Source organism: Bufo bufo, chromosome 5 (assembly GCF_905171765.1).
Source record: "Bufo bufo chromosome 5, aBufBuf1.1, whole genome shotgun sequence".
NCBI lineage: Eukaryota > Metazoa > Chordata > Amphibia > Anura > Bufonidae > Bufo > Bufo bufo.
Window position 1 is genome coordinate 288,841,084 of NC_053393.1, and position 20,730 is coordinate 288,861,813.

The following is a 20,730-nucleotide window of genomic DNA, read 5'->3' on the forward strand; positions in this document are numbered from 1 at the left end:
TGTTTAAGCTAGGGGGGCTGAGGTGGTTAAAATGTATTTTGTCAGAAGCCCAATTTTTCACTTCTGGTATCTTAAGTGAAGCATGCCCAAAAGTCAGTTTTGTACAGTCTATCTACAGGAAGGAAACATATCAATACCTTGAAACATGTCTAAAAGCATGAACTATCACCGGTGCAAAGTCTTTTGTGAATTCAGGTCCTTTCCTCTTGCTATTCTGAATCACATCATTTGCCAGGTAGAGAAAAGTCAGTTTTCTGTTCGGTTTTGCTAAAAGACATACAAGAAAATGAAATTGTTTTTATTATTATTATTATTATTTATTATTAAAGCGCCATTCATTCCATAGCGCTGTACATATGATAAGCGGTGCACATACATAATACAGACAATTGCACTAATCATAAACAAGACAAGTTACAAACTGGTACAGAAGGAGAGAGGGCCCTGCCCGTGAGGGCTTACAATCTACATTGGTTTAATACTGTTTATCGACTGGATAAAAAAAAAAAAAAAAAAAAACACATCAGGGTGGCAGACGTATTGCTGATCAACAAGTCTGATCAACATTATTCCACACTTATAGTACTTTATAATCTTTGTTTATCTAGTCCAAAGGAAACATGGTACATGGCATTTTATTAACCACTGTTCCCGTATAATACACATACTGACACGGTCCAATCAGTGCCACCGCTGTCAGACTGTGTAAGGGCACACCCATCTGACAAACAAAATAATAACGTCCATTGGCAACATATTTATACATGTTGAGGCAAAATAACTATGTACTGGAAACATGTCAGAAAAGGTGAGAAGGCCTTAAGCACATAGCTGTGGCATGTGAATGACGCATGTACAGAGTTTCTCTTTCACAAAAGGATTCCTTATAGAGGGGATTAGCTCTGTAACTACGCCATATGATAGAGACTACACAGACGCAAATGGAAGACATACGAGGGGAGATATATCAAAACTGGTGTAAACGGAAGCTGGCTTAGTAGACCAAAGCATCAATGAGATTCAATTTTCATTTTACAAAGGTGCTCTGAAAGGTAAAAGGTGGAATATATTTGGTTGCAACAGGCAACTAAGGCTAAGGCTACTTTCACATCAGCATTTTGGCAGAGGATCCCAAAACTGGGTTGTCAATGGGAGCAAAACTGATCAGGATGCATAAGTATGCAACAGTTTTGTTTTTCTCCATTTTGTGTCAGGTCTGCAAAATGGATCCAGCATAAAAATCAATGTAAGTCAATGGTGCTGGATCTAGTTTCTTCATTACGGAAAAAAAACTATCCATCCCCCATCAACTTACAATGATTTTAATGCCATATCTGGTTTGTTCCATTTCAATTTAATACAACCGCATACGAACAGAATGGATGTATAGTGTTGTATTAAATAAAACAAAACCCCTTTATTCTGGTTTTGATATCCTACTGTATGCCGCATGTCAAAATCTGAACAAAAAACACAGATGTAAAAGTAGCCTAAGCCAGCTTTCTTTTACACCAGTTTTAATAAATTTCCCCACTGCCTCCATGAACTGTCTTTCATAGAAAGGTGACGGACATATTGTATATTCAGCAACTGCGGCTCTACATTGTAGTGCAGCCAAGACTGAAGAACCATCTCTGTCACTGGATTATTATTGTAGCCAGCCGTTAAGTGACCCAACTGGTAGCCTGCACCATTCTTAGAATTTCCTGTGGTTCTACTTGCACTGTTTACTGTTTTCAATTAATTCTGATTATATATATATTAGGGCTGCACGATAAATCGAAAAAATAATCAAATCGCGTTAATCGGCAAATGCGATATGGCGATTTGGCCGACCCGAAAATGCCGCGATTATATATGAAGGGGCCCTGCGCACATAACTGGCTTTGCGTGTAAAGTATTTTACTAGTGTATGAAACAATCTCCCTCCTTTTGATAACATGGCCAACCTCTGTACTCACTTTCACGATGAATGCAATGCACTGCAGCGTACGGCAGCGAGCGGGCCGGCCGGCGCGTCACTGACGTCACTTAGTAAGGCTCCTGCTTCCTGAAGTGGGAGGAGCGTTACTAAGTGACGTCAGTCACGCGCCGGCCGGCCAGCTCGCTGCAGTGCATTCATAGTGACAGTGAGTAACCGAGGCTGACCATGTTATCAATAGGAGAGAGCTTGTTTCACACGCTAGTAAAATACTTTACACACAAAGCCAGTTATGTGCGCAGTTTAGGACACATGAGGGGACACATAGGGCCATGAGGGGGACCAGTATAAGATGCTATAGCACACATCCCCTATAACAGCGTCCTCCACGGATCCACCCCATAACAGTGCCATCCACAGGTCCCCATAAGTGTCCTCCACAGATCCCCCATAACACTGTCCTCCACAGATCCCCCATAACAGCGTCCTCCACAGATCCCCCACTGATCCCCCATAACAGCGTCCTCCACAGATCCCCTATAACAGCGTCCTCCACAGATCCCCATAACAGCGTCCTCCACAGATCCCCCATAACAGCGTCCTCCACAGATCCCCCACATAACAGCATCCTCCACAGATCCCCCACATAACAGCGTCATCCACAGATCCCCCACATAACAGCGTCATCCACAGATCCTCCACATAACAGCGTCATCCACAGATCCCCCACATAACAGCGTCATCCACAGATCCCCCACATAACAGCGTCATCCACAGATCCCCCACATAACAGCGTCATCCACAGATCCCTCACATAACAGCGTCATCCACAGATCCCCCACATAACAGCGTCATCCACAGATCCCTCACATAACAGCGTCATCCACAGATCCCCCACATAACAGCGTCATCCACAGATCCCCCACATAACAGCGTCATCCACAGATCCCCCACAACACAGTGTCATCCACAGATCCCCCATAACACAGCGTCATCCACAGATCCCCCATAACACAGCGTCATCCACAGATCCCCCATAACTATGTCATACCCAGCCGCGTCAGCGGCTCATATGGGAAAATCCAAGCAAATAGACCTCTAGCACAATTCCCTTAAAATATCGCATCGCATATCGTTATCGCAATTTTTAGGGCCCTAATCGCAATCGCACAAAATTTCCATATCGTGCAGCCCTAATATATATATAAAGTAAAAAATCGGACTGCACTCCAAGCGTATCTTCAAAAAAGTATGTTTTTAATCACCCATATGGTGGCAAAAGCAACGTTTCGGCTCAACCATGAGCCGTTTTCAAGCATTGGTGAACAGTTTTTTTAGGGAACAAAGTGGATTCCAATGCAGCAAGAGGAAACGAACCAGGAGAGGCGGTCGTCGATACAGACTAAACCAGCAGAACCCGCAACATGCAAACACGGACTCAAGTACAAAAAAAGAAGAAATAGCTGTTATTATTAAACTTTCCTCCAAAATATTGACCCCTGCGCAGTTAACTGTTTTATCCAAAGGGTTATCATTCTGCCCCAACTCACAGGTAAATTGGCTGGATGTTGAATCTGATCTGTGTAATTTTTTCCACTCTATCAAGTTAAAGGTGTGGTTCCAAGGAAAAAGTGGGGAGCAGGTAACAAGATCTAGCGAGTTTTCATGTAAAATGTTTAATCTGTCCAACAAAAGCTACTTTAATCCAGTGGTAAATGAACCAGCCATTGATGCATACATCTCGGCTGTCAAGAATGAGATTGGTGTCCTGAAGTCTCACCCTCGCACTGAGGGCTTCAGGTACCCCAACCTCAACGCGGCTGAGGTGTATGCATTAGTTGAACTAAAAAAGGATATTTACTTAACGATAAAACCCGCCGATAAAGGCGGTGCCGTCGTAGTGATGGACACCATCAAATACACCAAAGAGATCTTAAGGCAATCAAGTGACGTAAAAGTGTATAATCTGATATCATATGACCCCAAATTCAATATCATGCGAATAATTGAACAATGTGTGACAAAAGCTGTACAAGCAGGTATTATAGACGTGGGGCTTAGGGAATATCTCATTGTCTCCCACCCTATTACCCCGGTGATTTATGTGTTGCCAAAAGTGCACAAAACAATGGTGGACCCACCGGGGCGCCATATTGTTTCGGGCACCGATTCAGTGTTTTGTCACATATCAATTTTCTTAGATAAGGTGTTACGCGATTTTTCTACAGGGGGACTATCTTATATCAGAGACACGTCTGATTTCTTGATGAAGTTGAGTAAGGTCAATCTTGATGAGGTGGGAAGGATCACACTGGTCTCGTTTGATGTCATATCCTTATATACTTCTATTGACCACCAAAAGGGTATTGCTGCGGTACAAGGCATGTTGGATATGTCATCAATGACACCAGAGGCTTGCTCTTTCATTATCTCACTTCTCACAATTGTACTGGAATACAATTATTTCCTTTTTCAGGATACATATTATGTCCAGAAACGCGGCGTGGCGATGGGGTCCAATGTGGCCCCAACCTACGCCAATATTTTTATGCGCCGGTTTGAGGAAGATGTCGTCTATGGGTCCCACCATGCCCAGTACATCTTGGGGTGGTGGAGATACATAGACGACATCTTCCTCATCTGGACAGGAACCGAACAACAGTTGCTAGACTTCCACCGGTACCTCAACAATGCGGACAGTGAGTTACAGTTCACTGTGACTTACTCAGACACCTCAGTTCAATTCCTTGATACCAATGTCGTGGTCTCTAATGGAACGTTATCTACACTATTATATACGAAACCCACTGACAGGAACATGATGTTGAGGTACGAGAGCTGTCATCCACGCAGTATGGTAAAACATTTACCATACTCGCAATTTTTAAGAGCAAGGCGAATTGTAGCAGACAGCGACACCCTTGAAAATACGGTTGACAGTATGGTCATTAAGTTCAAACAACGGGGTTACCCGGATAAACTGCTCGCTGAGCAGAGACAAAAAGCGCTAGCTGTAGACAGGGACTCCCTATAGGAAGACAATAGGAAGACACAGAAAAAAATTACGTTTGTGTCTACCTATTCAGAATACAGCGGCGCAATCAATAAAATCCTGAAAAGACACTGGCCAATACTGGGGAGTTGCCTGAAAACGGTACCAGAATTTAGAACATCTCCCCTATGCGCCTACCGTAGATGTAAAAATATCAGAGACCAACTAGTGAGAGCGGATGTGGGACCTAAATCCATTGCCAGACAGACAACGTTGGCACCATCGGGCACGGGTTGTTTCCCGTGTCTGCATTGTGTTAACTGCAGCGTGATCCGTAGGTCCAGGACATTCACACATCGTGATACGGGACAAATATATCCCATTAAGTTTCATTTAACATGTGACTCCTCATTTGTAGTCTATGTCTTATCCTGTCCATGCCAATTGTTATATGTAGGCAAAACTTCCACGGACTTGAAGACTAGGCTTAATAATCATCGTTATACAATCAGAAAGGGACGCAAGGATTTGCCAGTCCCGAGACATTTTGGGTTATTAAAGCACAAGGAAAAAGATCTTAGATGTTGGATCATAGATCAAGTCCCAATGCCACGGAGAGGTGGAGATCGGGTATCTCTACTCAAAAAAAGAGAAATGCATTGGATCCAGACGTTACAAAGTCTGCACCCTAGAGGTTTAAATATTGATTATAGATATGGTGGAGGTATGTGAGGAGGTCAGTTTGCCCCTATGTTCCACTGATGTGAGTTCCATATTCCTTCCTGCAGATGACAGATTCATTGGTTAAAAAAGACAAAAAAATGTAAACACAAAATCATGAGTATTATATTGATTTTAATATAAGTGTAATAAGTAATTTGATTAATATATGTCTTTCCAGAAGCACTTGCACAGAAGGCACTTCAGAAAACTGATGAACCTGAATGGTGGATGATGAGCCCACGAAAAATCAATTGTGTTGTGTTATTTTTTTGTCTCCGGACTCCATGCGTATGTCCCGTTCAGATAAAATATAAGGGGGAGCACTTTATACTTTTTTCATGTAGCTGATACTGCCAATTTTCCTAATATCGTTCTGTTGCAATGGAGGAGTAACCTCACAGCTACATATTGAAGCAGGGCAAGATCCTACAATGCTGATGGCACTGACGTGCCGCTAACATTGGGGTGACGATTGGATTTGGGTTTACCATTTTGGAAAAGATGGTTCCTCATCCAACCTGCGTTATAGTGGTATTCAACCACAGTGGCTGATTTTGTAGAACGAGGATGGCAGTCGACTACAGAGGTAATGATTGCTTCTCTGCTCGGATTCCCTCTTTCAACATGGCGGCAAATAGCGTGATGTTGCTATTGCGCATGCGCCGCTGGGTGCAGTCATTGATGGAAGAAGGCGGTGACACATTGTTGGGTGCGCCGCTGATGTCATCAGTAGGCGGCATCGTTGTGCATCAGCCTGTCCCTCAGTGATGACGTGATGCGACCGGGACATGCGCTCTGGTTTCCTGAGGACGCGCCGATCAGCGCTATGGTATAGGTGGGCGCCATCATTCCCCCAGGTAGCAATTCATTAGTCTTCCCTATTTGCACATGTGCACTATTACAGTTGATGCACTAATGATATATTGATGTATTGCAGATGTAACCAATTTTATATCTTATGGTGTTTTTATATGTAATTTGCTATATTATGGAGTTTACTTTATGTAATGCACTAGTCACTTTACTAATCATGATCATCATGCGGTTTTTGCACATATTTGTATATTGTACACATGGATCATTTTTAAAGTATCAATTATGTTGTTTGATTGAATGTACACTGCTCAAAAAACTAAAGAACACAAAAATAACACATCCTAGATCTGAGTTAATTAAATATTCTTCTGAAATACTTTGTTCTTTACATAGTTGAATGTGCTGACAACAAAATCACACAAAAATAAAAAAATGGAAATCAAATTTTTCAACCCATGGAGGTCTGGATTTGGAGTCACACTCAAAATTAAAGTGGAAAAACACACTACAGGCTGATCCAACTTTGATGTAATGTCCTTAAAACAAGTCAAAATGAGGCTCAGTAGTGTGTGTGGACTCCACGTGCCTGTATGACCTCCCTACAACGCCTGTGCATGCTCCTGATGAGGTGGAGGACGGTCTCCTGAGGGATCTCCTCCCAGACCTGGACTAAAGCATCTGCCAACTCCTGGACAGTCTGTGGTGCAACGTGACGTTGGTGGATACTAGGGATCGACCGATTATCGGTTTGGCCGATATTATCGGCCGATATTGAGGATTTTGAACGTTATCGGTATCGGCATCTATTTTGCCGATATACCGATAACGTATTGGGAACACAGAACGCGCTGCTCTCAGCGCGTTCTGTGTTCCCTCCGCAGCACAGGGGAGAAGGAAGCAGTGTCTCCTCCCCCTGTGATGCTGCTGCCTCCAATGACAGGACGGAAGACAAGAGGAGGGGAGGGGCTGTGGCCGCTGCGCCACCAATGAAGATGAGTCTTTCATTAATTCAAATACAGGAGGCGGGAGCTGGCTGCAGAATCACATAGCCGGCTCCCGACCTCTATGAACGGCAGCTGCGGTCCGCGGTAGTTAACCTCTTAGGTGCCGCGGATCGCAGCTACCGCTCATAGAGGTCGGGAGCCGGCTATGTGATTCTGCAGCCAGCTCCCGCCTCCTGTATGTGAAAGAGAGGTATCTTCATTGGTGGCGCAGTGCGCCCCCCCCCCCCTCAAGCAGTGCGCCCCCCACCCCAATAGTAAAAACATTGGTGGCGCAGTGCGCCCCCCCCCCCCTCAAGCCCCCTAGTATTAGTCATTGGTGGCGCAGTGCGCCCCCCACCCCCCATCCCAATAGTAAAAACCTTGGTGGCGCAGTGCGCCCCCCCCCCCAGTTCTAATCATTGGTGGCAGTGGCCACAGGATCCCCTCTCCCCTGCTCCTCCGATCGGAGCCCCAGCAGTGTAAGCCTGGGGCTCCGATCGGTTACCATGGCAGCCAGGACACTATTGAAGCCCTGGCTGCCATAGTCAGCTCCATGCTGCTGTGTGCACAGAGCACAGGGCAGCAGGGAGAGTGCGAGATCCTATTCACTCTGATAGAGATCTATCAGGGTGAATGGGACAAGGGTTCTAGTCCCTAAGGGGGCTAAAAGTTAGTAAAAAAAAAAAAACACAAAAATATTAAGTATAAATAAAAAAGATTTACCAAAAAAATAAAATAATAATACACGTTAACAATAAACATTAATTTTCAGCAGATTTGTGTAGGAATTTTTTTTTTTCCTCAAAAATAAAAATACCCAGAATATCGGTATAAATTATCGGCTATCGGCCTGAAAGTTGACAAATTATCGGTATCGGTATCGGCCCTAAAAAATCAATATCGGTCGATCCCTAGTGGATACAGCGAGACATGATGTCCCAGATGTTCTCAATTGGATTCAGGTCTGGGGAACGAGCGGGCCAGTCCATAGCATCAATGCCTTCGTCTTGCAGGAACTGCTGACACACTCCAGCCACATGAGGTCTAGCATTGTCTTGCATTAGGAGGAACCCAGGGCCAACCGCACCAGCATATGGTCTCACAAGGGGTCTGAGGATCTCATCTCGGTACCTAATGGCAGTCAGGCTACCTCTGGCGAGCACATGGAGGGCTGTGCGGCCCTCCAAAGAAATGCCATCCCACACCATTATTGACTCAATGCCAAACCGGTCATGCTGGAGGATGTTGCAGGCAGCAAAACGTTCTCCACTGCGTCTCAAGACTCTGTCAAGTGTGTCACATGTGCTCAGTGTGAACCTGCTTTCATCTGTGAAGAGCACAGGGCGCCAGCGGCGAATTTGCCAATCTTGGTGTTCTCTGGCAAATGCCAAACGTCCTGCACGGTGTTGGGCTGTAAGCACAACCCCCACCTGTGGACGTCGGGCCCTCATATCACCCTCATGGAGTCTGTTTCTGACCGTTTGAGCAGACACATGCACATTTGTGGCTTGCTGGAGGTCATTTTACAGGGCTCTGGCAGTGCTCCTCCTCTTCCTCCTTGCACAAAGGCGGAGGTGGCGGTCCTGCTGCTGGGTTGTTGCCCTCCTACGGCCTCCTCCACGTCTCCTGATGTACTGGCCTGTCTCCTGGTAGCGCCTCCATGCTCTGGACACTACGCTGACAGACACAGCAAACCTTCTTGCCACAGCTCGCATTGATGTGCCATCCTGGATAAGCTGCACTACCTGAGCCACTTGTGTGGGTTGTAGACTCCGTCTCATGCTACCACTAGAGAGAAAGCACCGCCAGCATTCAAAAGTGACCAAAACATCAGCCAGGAAGCATAGGAACTGAGAAGTGGTCTGTGGTTACCACCTGCAGAACCACTCCTTTATTGGGGGTGTCTTGCTAATTGCCTATAATTTCCACCTGTTGTCTATCCCATTTGCACAACAGCATGTGAAATTGATTGTCACTCAGTGTTGCTTCCTAAGTGGACAGTTTGATTTCACAGAAGTGTGATTGACTTGGAGTTACATTGTGTTGTTTAAGTGTTCCCTTTATTTTTTTGAGCAGTGTATGTATTGGCACACCTTTATATACTTGCTGTTCACTGTTCACCAATGCTTGAAAAAGGCTCATGCTTGAGCCGAAACGTCGCTTTTGCCACCATATGGGTGATTAAAAACATACTTTTTTGAAGATACGCTTGGAGTGCAGTCCGATTTTTTACTTTCTATAAGTGGGTAAGCACCTTTTACCATACTTGGATATTGCACCCGTCTTTTTTTTCATACTTTTTTAGGGTGGTGCTGTCAGTGTTTTTATATATATATATATATATATATATATATATATATATATATATATATATAGACATAGTGAAGGTTGTAGCAATGTTATAACTGCTACTAGTAGAGACCCGGGGTTAAAGAGGACCTTTCATGGGTTTGTAGTAAGCAAGATAAATATTTGCACCTGCGGAGTACCCCCCGCTGATGCTGCCACCCTGCCTCGTTTTTTTAAATAGCGCGCCTGTGCCCCGTTTTGGTCCCCCGCAAAGTATTGCTAATACTGAGCATCAGAGCAATGAGGAGGAGACACAGTCTCTCTCTGTGGGCGTCTCCTTCTCCCTGGCTGTGACGCTCTGCGCTGCAAATGGACAGCGCTATAGAAAGGGAGAAGGCGACGCCCACAGAGAAAGACTGCAGGGTGGCAGCACAGCGGTACCCCGCAGGTACAGATATTTATCTCACTTACTACAAACCCATGAAAGGTCTTCTTTAATGTCTGTGACTGGCAATAACGTTGATCGCAGAAATTTAACTCCTTATATGATGTGAAATCTGAGCAATGAAAACCTGGGAACGCTGAGATCACGGGGCTGGAACGGCTCACCCTATTGGCGATCAATTGAGCCATTCATTGCCTGCAGCAGCCTCGATCCCGGTGAAGGATTTTAGGCTGCCAAAACTATGTTCCTATTAAGTCACTGTGGCAGGAAAAAATCACATAGTAAATTTCTTATAGACTACACTGGAGTCTATGACAGAAGCAATCTGATGATTTGCTGAACTTTTAAAAAGTGTAAAAACAAAACAAAAAACAGTATATAAACAGTATATACAGGGAGTGCAGCCAGAATTATTAGGCAAGTTGTATTTTTGAGGATTAATTTTATTATTGAACAACAACCATGTTCTCAATGAACCCAAAAAAACTCATTAATATCAAAGCTGAATATTTTTGGAAGTAGTTTTTAGTTTGTTTTTAGTTTTAGCTATTTTAGAGGGATATCTGTGTGTGCAGGTGACTATTACTGTGCATAATTATTAGGCAACTTAACAAAAAACAAATATATACCCATTTCAATTATTTATTTTTACCAGTGAAACCAATATAACATCTCAACATTCACAATATACATTTCTGAATTCAAAAACAAAACAAAAACAAATCAGTGACCAATATAGCCACCTTTCTTTGCAAGGACACTCAAAAGCCTGCCATCCATGGATTCTGTCAGTGTTTTGATCTGTTCACCATCAACATTGCGTGCAGCAGCAACCACAGCCTCCCAGACACTGTTCAGAGAGGTGTACTGTTTTCCCTCCTTGTAAATCTCACATTTGATGATGGACCACAGGTTCTCAATGGGGTTCAGATCAGGTGAACAAGGAGGCCATGTCATTAGATTTTCTTCTTTTATACCCTTTCTTGCCAGCCACGCTGTGGAGTACTTGGACGCGTGTGATGGAACATTGTCCTGCATGAAAATCATGTTTTTCTTGAAGGATGCAGACTTCTTCCTGTACCACTGCTTGAAGAAGGTGTCTTCCAGAAACTGGCAGTAGGACTGGGAGTTGAGCTTGACTCCATCCTCAACCCGAAAAGGCCCCACAAGCTCATCTTTGATGATACCAGCCCAAACCAGTACTCCACCTCCACCTTGCTGGCGTCTGAGTCGGACTGGAGCTCTCTGCCCTTTACCAATCCAGCCACGGGCCCATCCATCTGGCCCATCAAGACTCACTCTCATTTCATCAGTCATAAAACCTTAGAAAAATCAGTCTTGAGATATTTCTTGGCCCAGTCTTGACATAGTGAAGGTTGTAGCAATGTTATAACTGCTACTAGTAGAGACCCGGGGTTAAAGAGGACCTTTCATGGGTTTGTAGTAAGCAAGATAAATATTTGCACCTGCGGAGTACCCCCCGCTGATGCTGCCACCCTGCCTCGTTTTTTTTAAATAGCGCGCCTGTGCCCCGTTTTGGTCCCCCGCAAAGTATTGCTAATACTGAGCATCAGAGCAATGAGGAGGAGACACAGTCTCTCTCTGTGGGCGTCTCCTTCTCCCTGGCTGTGACGCTCTGCGCTGCAAATGGACAGCGCTATAGAAAGGGAGAAGGCGACTCCCACAGAGAAAGACTGCAGGGTGGCCAGCACAGCGGTACCCCCGCAGGTACAGATATTTATCTCACTTACTACAAACCCATGAAAGGTCTTCTTAATGTCTGGTGACTGGGCAATAACGTTGATCGCAGAAATTTAACTCCTTATATGATGTGAAATCTGAGCAATGAAAACCTTGGGAACGCTGAGATCACGGGGCTGGAACGGCTCACCCTATTGGCGATCAATTGAGCCATTCATTGCCTGCAGCAGCCTCGATCCCGGTGAAGGAATTTTAGGCTGCCAAAACTATGTTCCTATTAAGTCACTGTGGCAGGAAAAAATCACATAGTAAATTTCTTATAGACTACACTGGAGTCTATGACAGAAGCAATCTATGATTTGCTGACTTTTAAAAAGTGTAAAAACAAACAAAAAACTGTATATAAACAGTATATACAGGGAGTGCAGAATTATTAGGCAAGTTGTATTTTTGAGGATTAATTTTATTATTGAAACAACAACCATGTCTAAATGAACCCAAAAAAACTCATTAATATCAAAGGCTGAATATTTTTGGAAGTAGTTTTTTATTTTGTTTTTAGTTTTAGCTATTTTAGAGGGATATCTGTGTGTGCAGGTGACTATTACTGTGCATAATTATTAGGGCAACTTAACAAAAAACAAATATATATCCCATTTCAATTATTTATTTTTACCAGTGAAACAATATAACATCTCAACATTCACAAATATACATTTCTGACATTCAAAAACAAAACAAAAACAAATCAGTGACCAATATAGCCACCTTTCTTTGCAAGGACACTCAAAAGCCTGCCATCCATGGATTCTGTCAGTGTTTTGATCTGTTCACCATCAACATTGCGTGCAGGCAGCAACCACAGCCTCCCAGACACTGTTCAGAGAGTGTAGCGTGTTTTCCCTCCTTGTAAATCTCTCAGTTTGATGATGACCACAGGTTCTCAATGGGGTTCAGGATCAGGTGAACAAGGAGGCCATGTCATTAGATTTTCTTCTTTTATACCCTTTCTTGCCAGCCACGCTGTGGAGTACTTGGACGCGTGTGATGGAACATTGTCCTGCATGAAAATCATGTTTTTCTTGAAGGATGCAGACTTCTTCCTGTACCACTGCTTGAAGAAGGTGTCTTCCAGAAACTGGCAGTAGTAGGACTGGAGTTGAGCTTGACTCCATCCTCAACCCGAAAAGGCCCCACAAGCTCATCTTTGAAGATACCAGCCCAAACCAGTACTCCACTTCCACTTGCTGGCGTCTGAGTCGGACTGGAGCTCTCTGCCCTTTACCAATCCAGCCACGGGCCCATCCTTCTGGCCCATCAAGACTCACTCTCATTTCATCAGTCCATAAAACCTTAGGAAAAATCAGTCTTGAGATATTTCTTGGCCCAGTCTTGACGTTTCAGCTTGTGTGTCTTGTTCAGTGGTGGTCGTCTTTCAGCCTTTCTTACCTTGGCCATGTCTCTGAGGTATTGCACACCTTGTGCTTTTGGGCACTCCAGTGATGTTGCAGCTCTGAAATATGGCCAAACTGGTGGCAAGTGGCATCTTGGCAGCTGCACGCTTGACTTTTCTCAGTTCATGGGCAGTTATTTTGCGCCTTGGTTTTTCCACACGCTTCTTGCGACCCTGTTGACTATTTTGAATGAAACGCTTGATTGTTCGATGATCACGCTTCAGAAGCTTTGCAATTTTAAGAGTGCTGCATCCCTCTGCAAGATATCTCACTATTTTTGACTTTTCTGAGCCTGTCAAGTCCTTCTTTTGACCCATTTTGCCAAAGGAAAGTTGCCTAATAATTATGCACACCTAATATAGGGTGTTGATGTCATTAGACCACACCCCTTCTCATTACAGAGATGCACATCACCTAATATGCTTAATTGGTAGTAGGCATTCGAGCCTATACAGCTTGGAGTAAGACAACATGCATAAAGAGGATGATGTGGTCAAAATACTCATTTGCCTAATAATTCTGCACGCAGTGTATATATATATATATATATATATATATATATATAAATATAAAATAAAAATCGGACTGCACTCCAAGCGTTTCTTCAAAGAAGTTGGTTTTTATTCACCCATATGGTGGCAAAAGCGACGTTTTGGCTCAAGCATGAGCCTTTCTCAAGCATTGGTGAACAGTGAACAGCAAGTATATAAAGGTGTGCCAATACATACATTCAATCAAACAGCATAATTGATACTTTAAAAATAATACATGTATACAATATATAGATATGTGCAAAAACCGCATAATGGTCATGATTGTTAAAGTGACTAGTGCATTACATACAGTAAATCTCCATGATACAACAAATTACATATAAAAATACCATAAGACATATAATTGGTTACATCTGTAACCCATCAATACATCATTAATACATCAACTGTAATAGTGCACATGTGCAAATAAGGAAGACTAATGAATTGCTACCTGGGGGAGTGATGGCGCCCACATATACCGTAGCGCTGATCCGCGCGTCCTCAGGAGACCAACGCGCATGTCCCAGTCGCATCACGTCATCATTGGGAGACAGGCTGATGCATAACAGTGCCGCCTACTGATGACATCAGCGGCGCACCCGATAACATGTCACCGCCTTCTCCCATCGATGACTCCACATATCGGCGCATGCGCAATAGCCACGACAAGCTGTTTGCCGCCATATTGGAAGAGGGAATCTGAGCAAAACGATAATCATTAACTCTGTAGCTTCCTGCCTTATTCGTTCCACATAATCAGTTACTATGGTTGAATACCACCAAGGTGCAGGTTGGATGAGTAACCATCCTTTCCAAAATGGTAAACCCAAATCCACTCGTCACCCCAATGCCAGCGGCACATCAGTGTCATCAGCATTGTAGGATCTTGCCCTGCTTCAATACATAACTGTGAGGGTGCTCCTCATTACAACAGAACGGTTTAAAACAAGCGGCAGTATCAGCTACAGCAAAGAAAGTGTAAAGTGCTCAATATCGGCTACAGCAAAAAAAAGTATAGAATGCTCCTCCCTTTTTTTAAATTTCATCTTAACGGGACATACGCATGGAACCCAGAGAAAAGAATATCACAACACAATAGTTTTTTCGTGGGCTCATCATCCACCATTCAGGTTCATCAGTTTTCTGAAGTGCCATCTGTGCAAGTGTATCTGAAAAGATAATGCAGAAGTGTCAGTGACATATATTAATAAAATTACCTATTCCATTTATATTAAAATCAATTTCTTACTCATAATTATGTGTTTACATTTTTTCTTTTTTAAACCAATGAATCTGTCAACCACAGGAGGTAATTTGGAGCCCACATCAATAGAACATAGGGGCAAAATGACCTCCTCACAAAACTCCACCGTATCTATAGTCGATATCTAAACCTTTTGGATGCAGACTTTGCAGTGTCTGGATCCAATGCATTTCTCTTTTTTTGAGTAAGAATACCCGATCCCCACCCCTCCATGGCATTGGAACTTGATCTAGGATCCAACATCTAAGATCTTTTTCTTTATGTCCCAGTAGCCCAAAATGTCTCGGGACTGGCAAATCTTTGCGTCCCTTTCTGATTGTATAGCGGTGATTGTTGAGCCTAGTCTTCAAATCTGTGGAAGTTTTGCCTACGTACAGAAGTTGGCATGGACAAGATAAGACATAGACTACAAATGAAGAGTCACATGTTAAGTGAAACTTGATGGGATATCTTTGTCCCGTATCAGGGTGTGTGAATGTCCTGGATCTACAAATCAGGCTACAGTTCACAATCCAGGCACAGGAAACAGCCCGTGCCTGATGGTGCCAACATTGTCTGCCTGACAATAGATTTGGGTCCCACGTCCGCTCTCACCAATTGGTCTCTTATATTTTTACACCTGCGATAGGCACATAAGGGAGATGTTCTAAATTCTGGTACCGTTTTTAGACAGCTGCCAAGTATTGGCCAGTGTCGTTTCAGGATTTTATTAATTGCGCCGCTGTATTCTGAATAGGTGGATACAAACGTGATTCTTTTCTGTGTCTTCCTGTTATCCTTACCCTGCAACAGGGAATCCCTATCTACAGCCAGCGCTTTTTGTCTCTGCTCAGCGAGCAGTTTGTCCGGATATCCCGTTGTTTAAACTTAATAACCATGCTGTCTACCGTATTTTCAAGGGTTTCACTGTCAGCTACAATTCGCCTTGCTCTTAAAAATTGTGAATATGGCAAATTCTTTACCATGCTGCGTGGATGACAGCTCTCATACCTCAGCATCATATTCCTGTCAGTGGGTTTAGTATATAATACTGTAGATAGCATTCCATTAGTAACCACGACATTGGTATCCAGGAACTGAACTGAGGTATCTGAGTAAGTCACAGTGAACTGTAACTCACTGTCCACATTATTGAGGTAACCGTGGAAATCTAACAACTGTTGTTCAGTTCCTGTCCAGATGAGGAAGATGGCGTCTATGTATCGCCACCATCCCAAGATGTATTGGGCATGGCGGGACCCATAGACGACATCTTCCTCAAATCTGCGCATAAAAATATTAGCGTACGTTGGGGCCACATTGGACCCCATCGCCACGCCGCGTTTCTGGACATAATATGTGTCTTGGAAAAGGAAATAGTTGTATTCCAATACAATAGTAAGAAGCGAGATAATGAAAGAGCAAGCCTCTGGTGTCATTGATGACATATCCAACATACCTTGTACCGCAGCTATACCTTTTTTGTGGTCAATAGAGGTATATAAGGATATTACATCAAACGAGACCAGTGTGATCCTACCCACGTCTTCAAGACTGACCTTGCTCAATTTTACCAAGAAATCTGACGTATCTTTGATGTAAGATAATCCCCCTGTAGAAAAATCACGTAACACTTTGTCTAAAAAAATGGATATGTGACAAAACACTGAATCGGTGCCCGAGACAATAGGGCGCCCCGGTGGGTCCACCATTGTCTTGTGCACCTTTGGCAACACATAAATTACTGCGGTAATGGGGTGGGAAACAATAAGATATTCCCTGAGCCCCTCATCTATAATACCTGCTTGTACAGCTTTTGTCACACATTGTTCAATGATACGTGTAATATTGAATTTGGGGTCATATGGTAACAGATTATATACTTTTACGTCATTTAACTGTCTTGTGATCTCTTGGGTATATTTGATGGTATCCATCACTACAACGGCACCGCCTTTATCGGCGGGTTTTATCGTTAGGTCATTATCCTTCTTTAATTCAACTAATGCATACACCTCGGCCGCAGTGAGGTTGGGGTACCTGAAGTCCTCAGTGCGAGGGAGAGACCTCAGGACACCAATCTCATTCTTGACAGCCGAGATGTATGCATCAATGGCTGGTTCATTTACCACCGGATTGAAATGGCTCTTGTTGGACAGATTAAACATTTTACATGAGAACTCGCTGGTTCTTGTTACCTGCTCCCCACTCTTTCCCTGGAACCACACCTTTAACCTAATAGAGCGGAAAAAATTACTCAGATCAGATTTAACATCCAGCCAATTTACCTGTGAATTAGGGCAAAATGATAACCCTTTAGATAAAACGGTTAACTGCGCAGGGGTCAATGCTTTGGAGGAAAGATTAATAACAGCTATTTCTTCTTTTTCTGTATTTGAGTCCGTGTTTTCATGTTGCGTGTTCTGGTGGTTTCGTCTGTATCGACGACCACCTCTCCTGGTTCGTTTCCTCTTGCTGCATTGGAATCCGCTTTGTTCCCTAAAAAAACTTCCGGTTCTCCTTTATGCATCTGCGTGTTTTTTCTTATCCCTTATGTTGTACGGGGAATTACCAGGTTGCCAACTGTAAATGTCACCTTTTTTGTAGTCCTCGATGTCTCGGGCCCATTTGATCCTCTTACCATCCTCCAGTTCAGTCTGTAGCTGCTGTAACTGCCCCTTTAACATCTCACTGAACTCTGAGTACTGTTCCTCCGTCATACATATACGGAGCTGTTGCTCAATCTGTGCCAAATCAATAGTCAATGTGGCGACTTCCTGTTGCAAAAATTCGATGTTTAACAAAATAAAGTCCATGGAGTATTTGTTTGATAAGGCCTCAAAACGTTTACAAAAAAAATCACTGTGGGAGAACAAGTTGGGGCGCAAATGGGATCGCATCCCTCTGGGGATCCGCTGCTCCTTGTAATAATGCCCAAGAGTGGTCATGTGCAATTTTAGAGATAATGTCCGTCTGGATAGGTTTTCATATTTTCTTTTATATTCTTTCAAAGATGGAGTCGTGAGGAAGGCAGTATCTCCCTCTATGCCACCGATAATACGCTCCGCATCCTCCTGCGTGAAGACACAACCACCGGGTGTATCCAATTGCGACATGTTGGTGTGCAAAACCAACAAAAAAGTATTGCAAAAGCACAGAGGTAAAAACTTGCAGGTGTGCTAAGCCAATATCACAAAAGATAAAGGAAAAAACCACTGGCAGCACCACCCTAAAAGAGTGTGGAAAATAGACGGGTGCAATGTCCAAGTATGGCAAAAGGTGCTTACCCACTTATAGAAAATAAAAATCGGACTGCACTCCAAGCGTTTCTTCAAAGAAGTTGGTTTTTATATTCACCCATATGGTGGCAAAAGCGAAGTTTCGGCTCAAGCATGAGCCTTTCTCAAGCATTGGTGAACAGTGAACAGCAAGTATATGAGTAACCATCCAACCTGCACCTTGGTGGTATTTAACCACAGTAACTGATTATGTGGAACGAATAAGGCAGGAAGCTACAGAGTTAATGATTATCGTTTTGCTCAGATTCCCTCTTCCAATATGGCGGCAAACAGCTTGTCGTGGCTATTGCGCATGCGCCGCTATGTGGAGTCATCGATGGGAAAAGGCGGTGACATGTTATCGGGTGCGCCGCTGATGTCATCAGTAGGCGGCACTAGGGTTGAGCGATATACCGGTATCACGATATACCGCGGTATTAAAAAAACGGCGATATGGCGATATCGCCGTTTTGTAAATACCGCGGTATTTCGTGACGTCATAGGAGCGGTCATGTACGCTGACCGCTTCTAAATCTGCGGCCGCCCGCCCCAGCATGAACCGATACGGGACATTTGCAGAGTACTTCTACTCGTGCAAATGTCCCCGATACCTGCTGGCCGCTTGCGGCGGCGCTCTTAGCAGTTCGGCCGGCGTGGGGGAGGAAAGGAATTCTGTCACTCGCATTTCCTGCACCCGACCTCTGAGAGGACGCTGTGATCCGCGCAATTAACCCCTCAGGTGATCACAGCGTCCTCTCAGAGGTCGGGTGCCGGGAATGTGGGCAGTGCCCCCCTCCTCCCTCCCTCCCCAGTATTAATCATTGAGGCCACAGGGTCGTCCCCCCATCATTGGTGGCAGTGGGCCCCCCCTCCTCTCTCCCTCCCCAGTATTAATCATTGGAGGCCACAGGGTCGTCGTCCTCCTCCTCCCCCCATCATTGGTGGCAGTTTGCAGTTCCGATCGGAGTCCCAGCAGTGTAATGCTGGGGCTCCGATCGGTTACCATGGTAGCCAGGACGCTACTGAAGCCCTGGCTGCCATGGTATGTTAGTGAGCAGCATTATACTCACGTGCGTCGTGGCCGCCGGGCACTCCTTCTTCTCATAGGTCTGTGCGGCGCATTGCTAAGGCTATAAGCCTTAGCAATGCGCCGCACAGACAGAAGAAGGAGCGACCGGCGGCCACGACGCACGTGAGTATAATGCTGCTCACTAACATACCATGGCAGCCAGGGCTTCAGTAGCGTCCTGGCTACCATGGTAACCGATCAGAGCCCCAGCATTACACTGCCGGGACTCCGATCGGAACTGCAAACTGGCACCAATGATGGGGGGAGGAGGAGGACGACGACCCTGTGGCCTCCAATGATTAATACTGGGGAGGGAGAGAGGAGGGGGGGCCCACTGCCACCAATGATGGGGGGACGACCCTGTGGCCTCCAATGATTAATACTGGGGAGGGAGGGAGGGAGGAGGGGGGCACTGCCCACATCCACCAATGATGGGGGGACGACCCTGTGGCCTCCAATGATTAATTCTGGGGAGGGAGGAGGGGGGGCCGACTGCCACCGATGATCGGGGGGAAGACCCTGTGGCTTCCAATGATTAATACTGGGGAAGGAGGGGGGGCCCACTGCCACCAATGATGGGGGGATGACCCTGTGGCCTCCAATGATTAATACTGGGGAGGGGGGGCCCACTGCCACCAATGATGGGAGGGGGACCCTGTGGCCACTGCCACCAATGATTAATACTGGGGGGGGGGGGTGCACTGCCCACTGCCACCAATGATGGGGGGGGGAGACCCGGTGGCGACTGCCAGCAATGATTAATACTGGGGGGAAGGGGCACTGCCACCAATGATGGGGAGGGGGACCCTGTGGCCACTGCCACCAATGATTAATACTAGGGGGGGGGGGGTTACCAGAGGGGGCTGATAAGAGGGAGAGGCTGGGGGGGGGCTGATCAGAGGCTGGGGAACTGCCCGTCTGCCCCCATACAGTATAAAGTCTCCTTGTGGCTGCCCCCCATACAGTATAACGTCTCCTTGTGGCTGCCCCTATACAGTGTAACGTTTCCTTGTGGCTGCCCCCATACAGTATAACGTCTCCTTGTAGCTGCCCCCATACAGTGGAACGTCTCCTTGTGGCTGCCCCCATACAGTGTAACGTCTCCTTGTGGCTGCCCCCATACAGTATAACGTCTCCTTGTGGCTGCCCCCATACAGTGTAACGTCTCCTTGTGGCTGCCCCTATACAGTGTAACGTCTCCTTGTGGCTGCCCCCATACAGTGTAACGTCTCCTTGTGGCTGCCCGGCTGCCCCCATACAGTATAACGTCTCCTTGTGAC

The 20,730-nt window shown here is 45.0% G+C and overlaps 1 protein-coding gene across 1 annotated transcript in view; it reads right to left on the reverse strand.

Moving 5' to 3' along the window:
• Positions 1–20,730, reverse strand: part of RPRD1A (regulation of nuclear pre-mRNA domain containing 1A) — a 478,282-nt gene that overhangs the window by 350,419 nt on the left and 107,133 nt on the right. Inside the window, exon 2 of the mRNA XM_040432354.1 lies at positions 138–267. Coding sequence (XP_040288288.1) covers positions 138–267 — 130 coding nt within the window. The remainder of the gene's footprint in view (positions 1–137; positions 268–20,730) is intronic.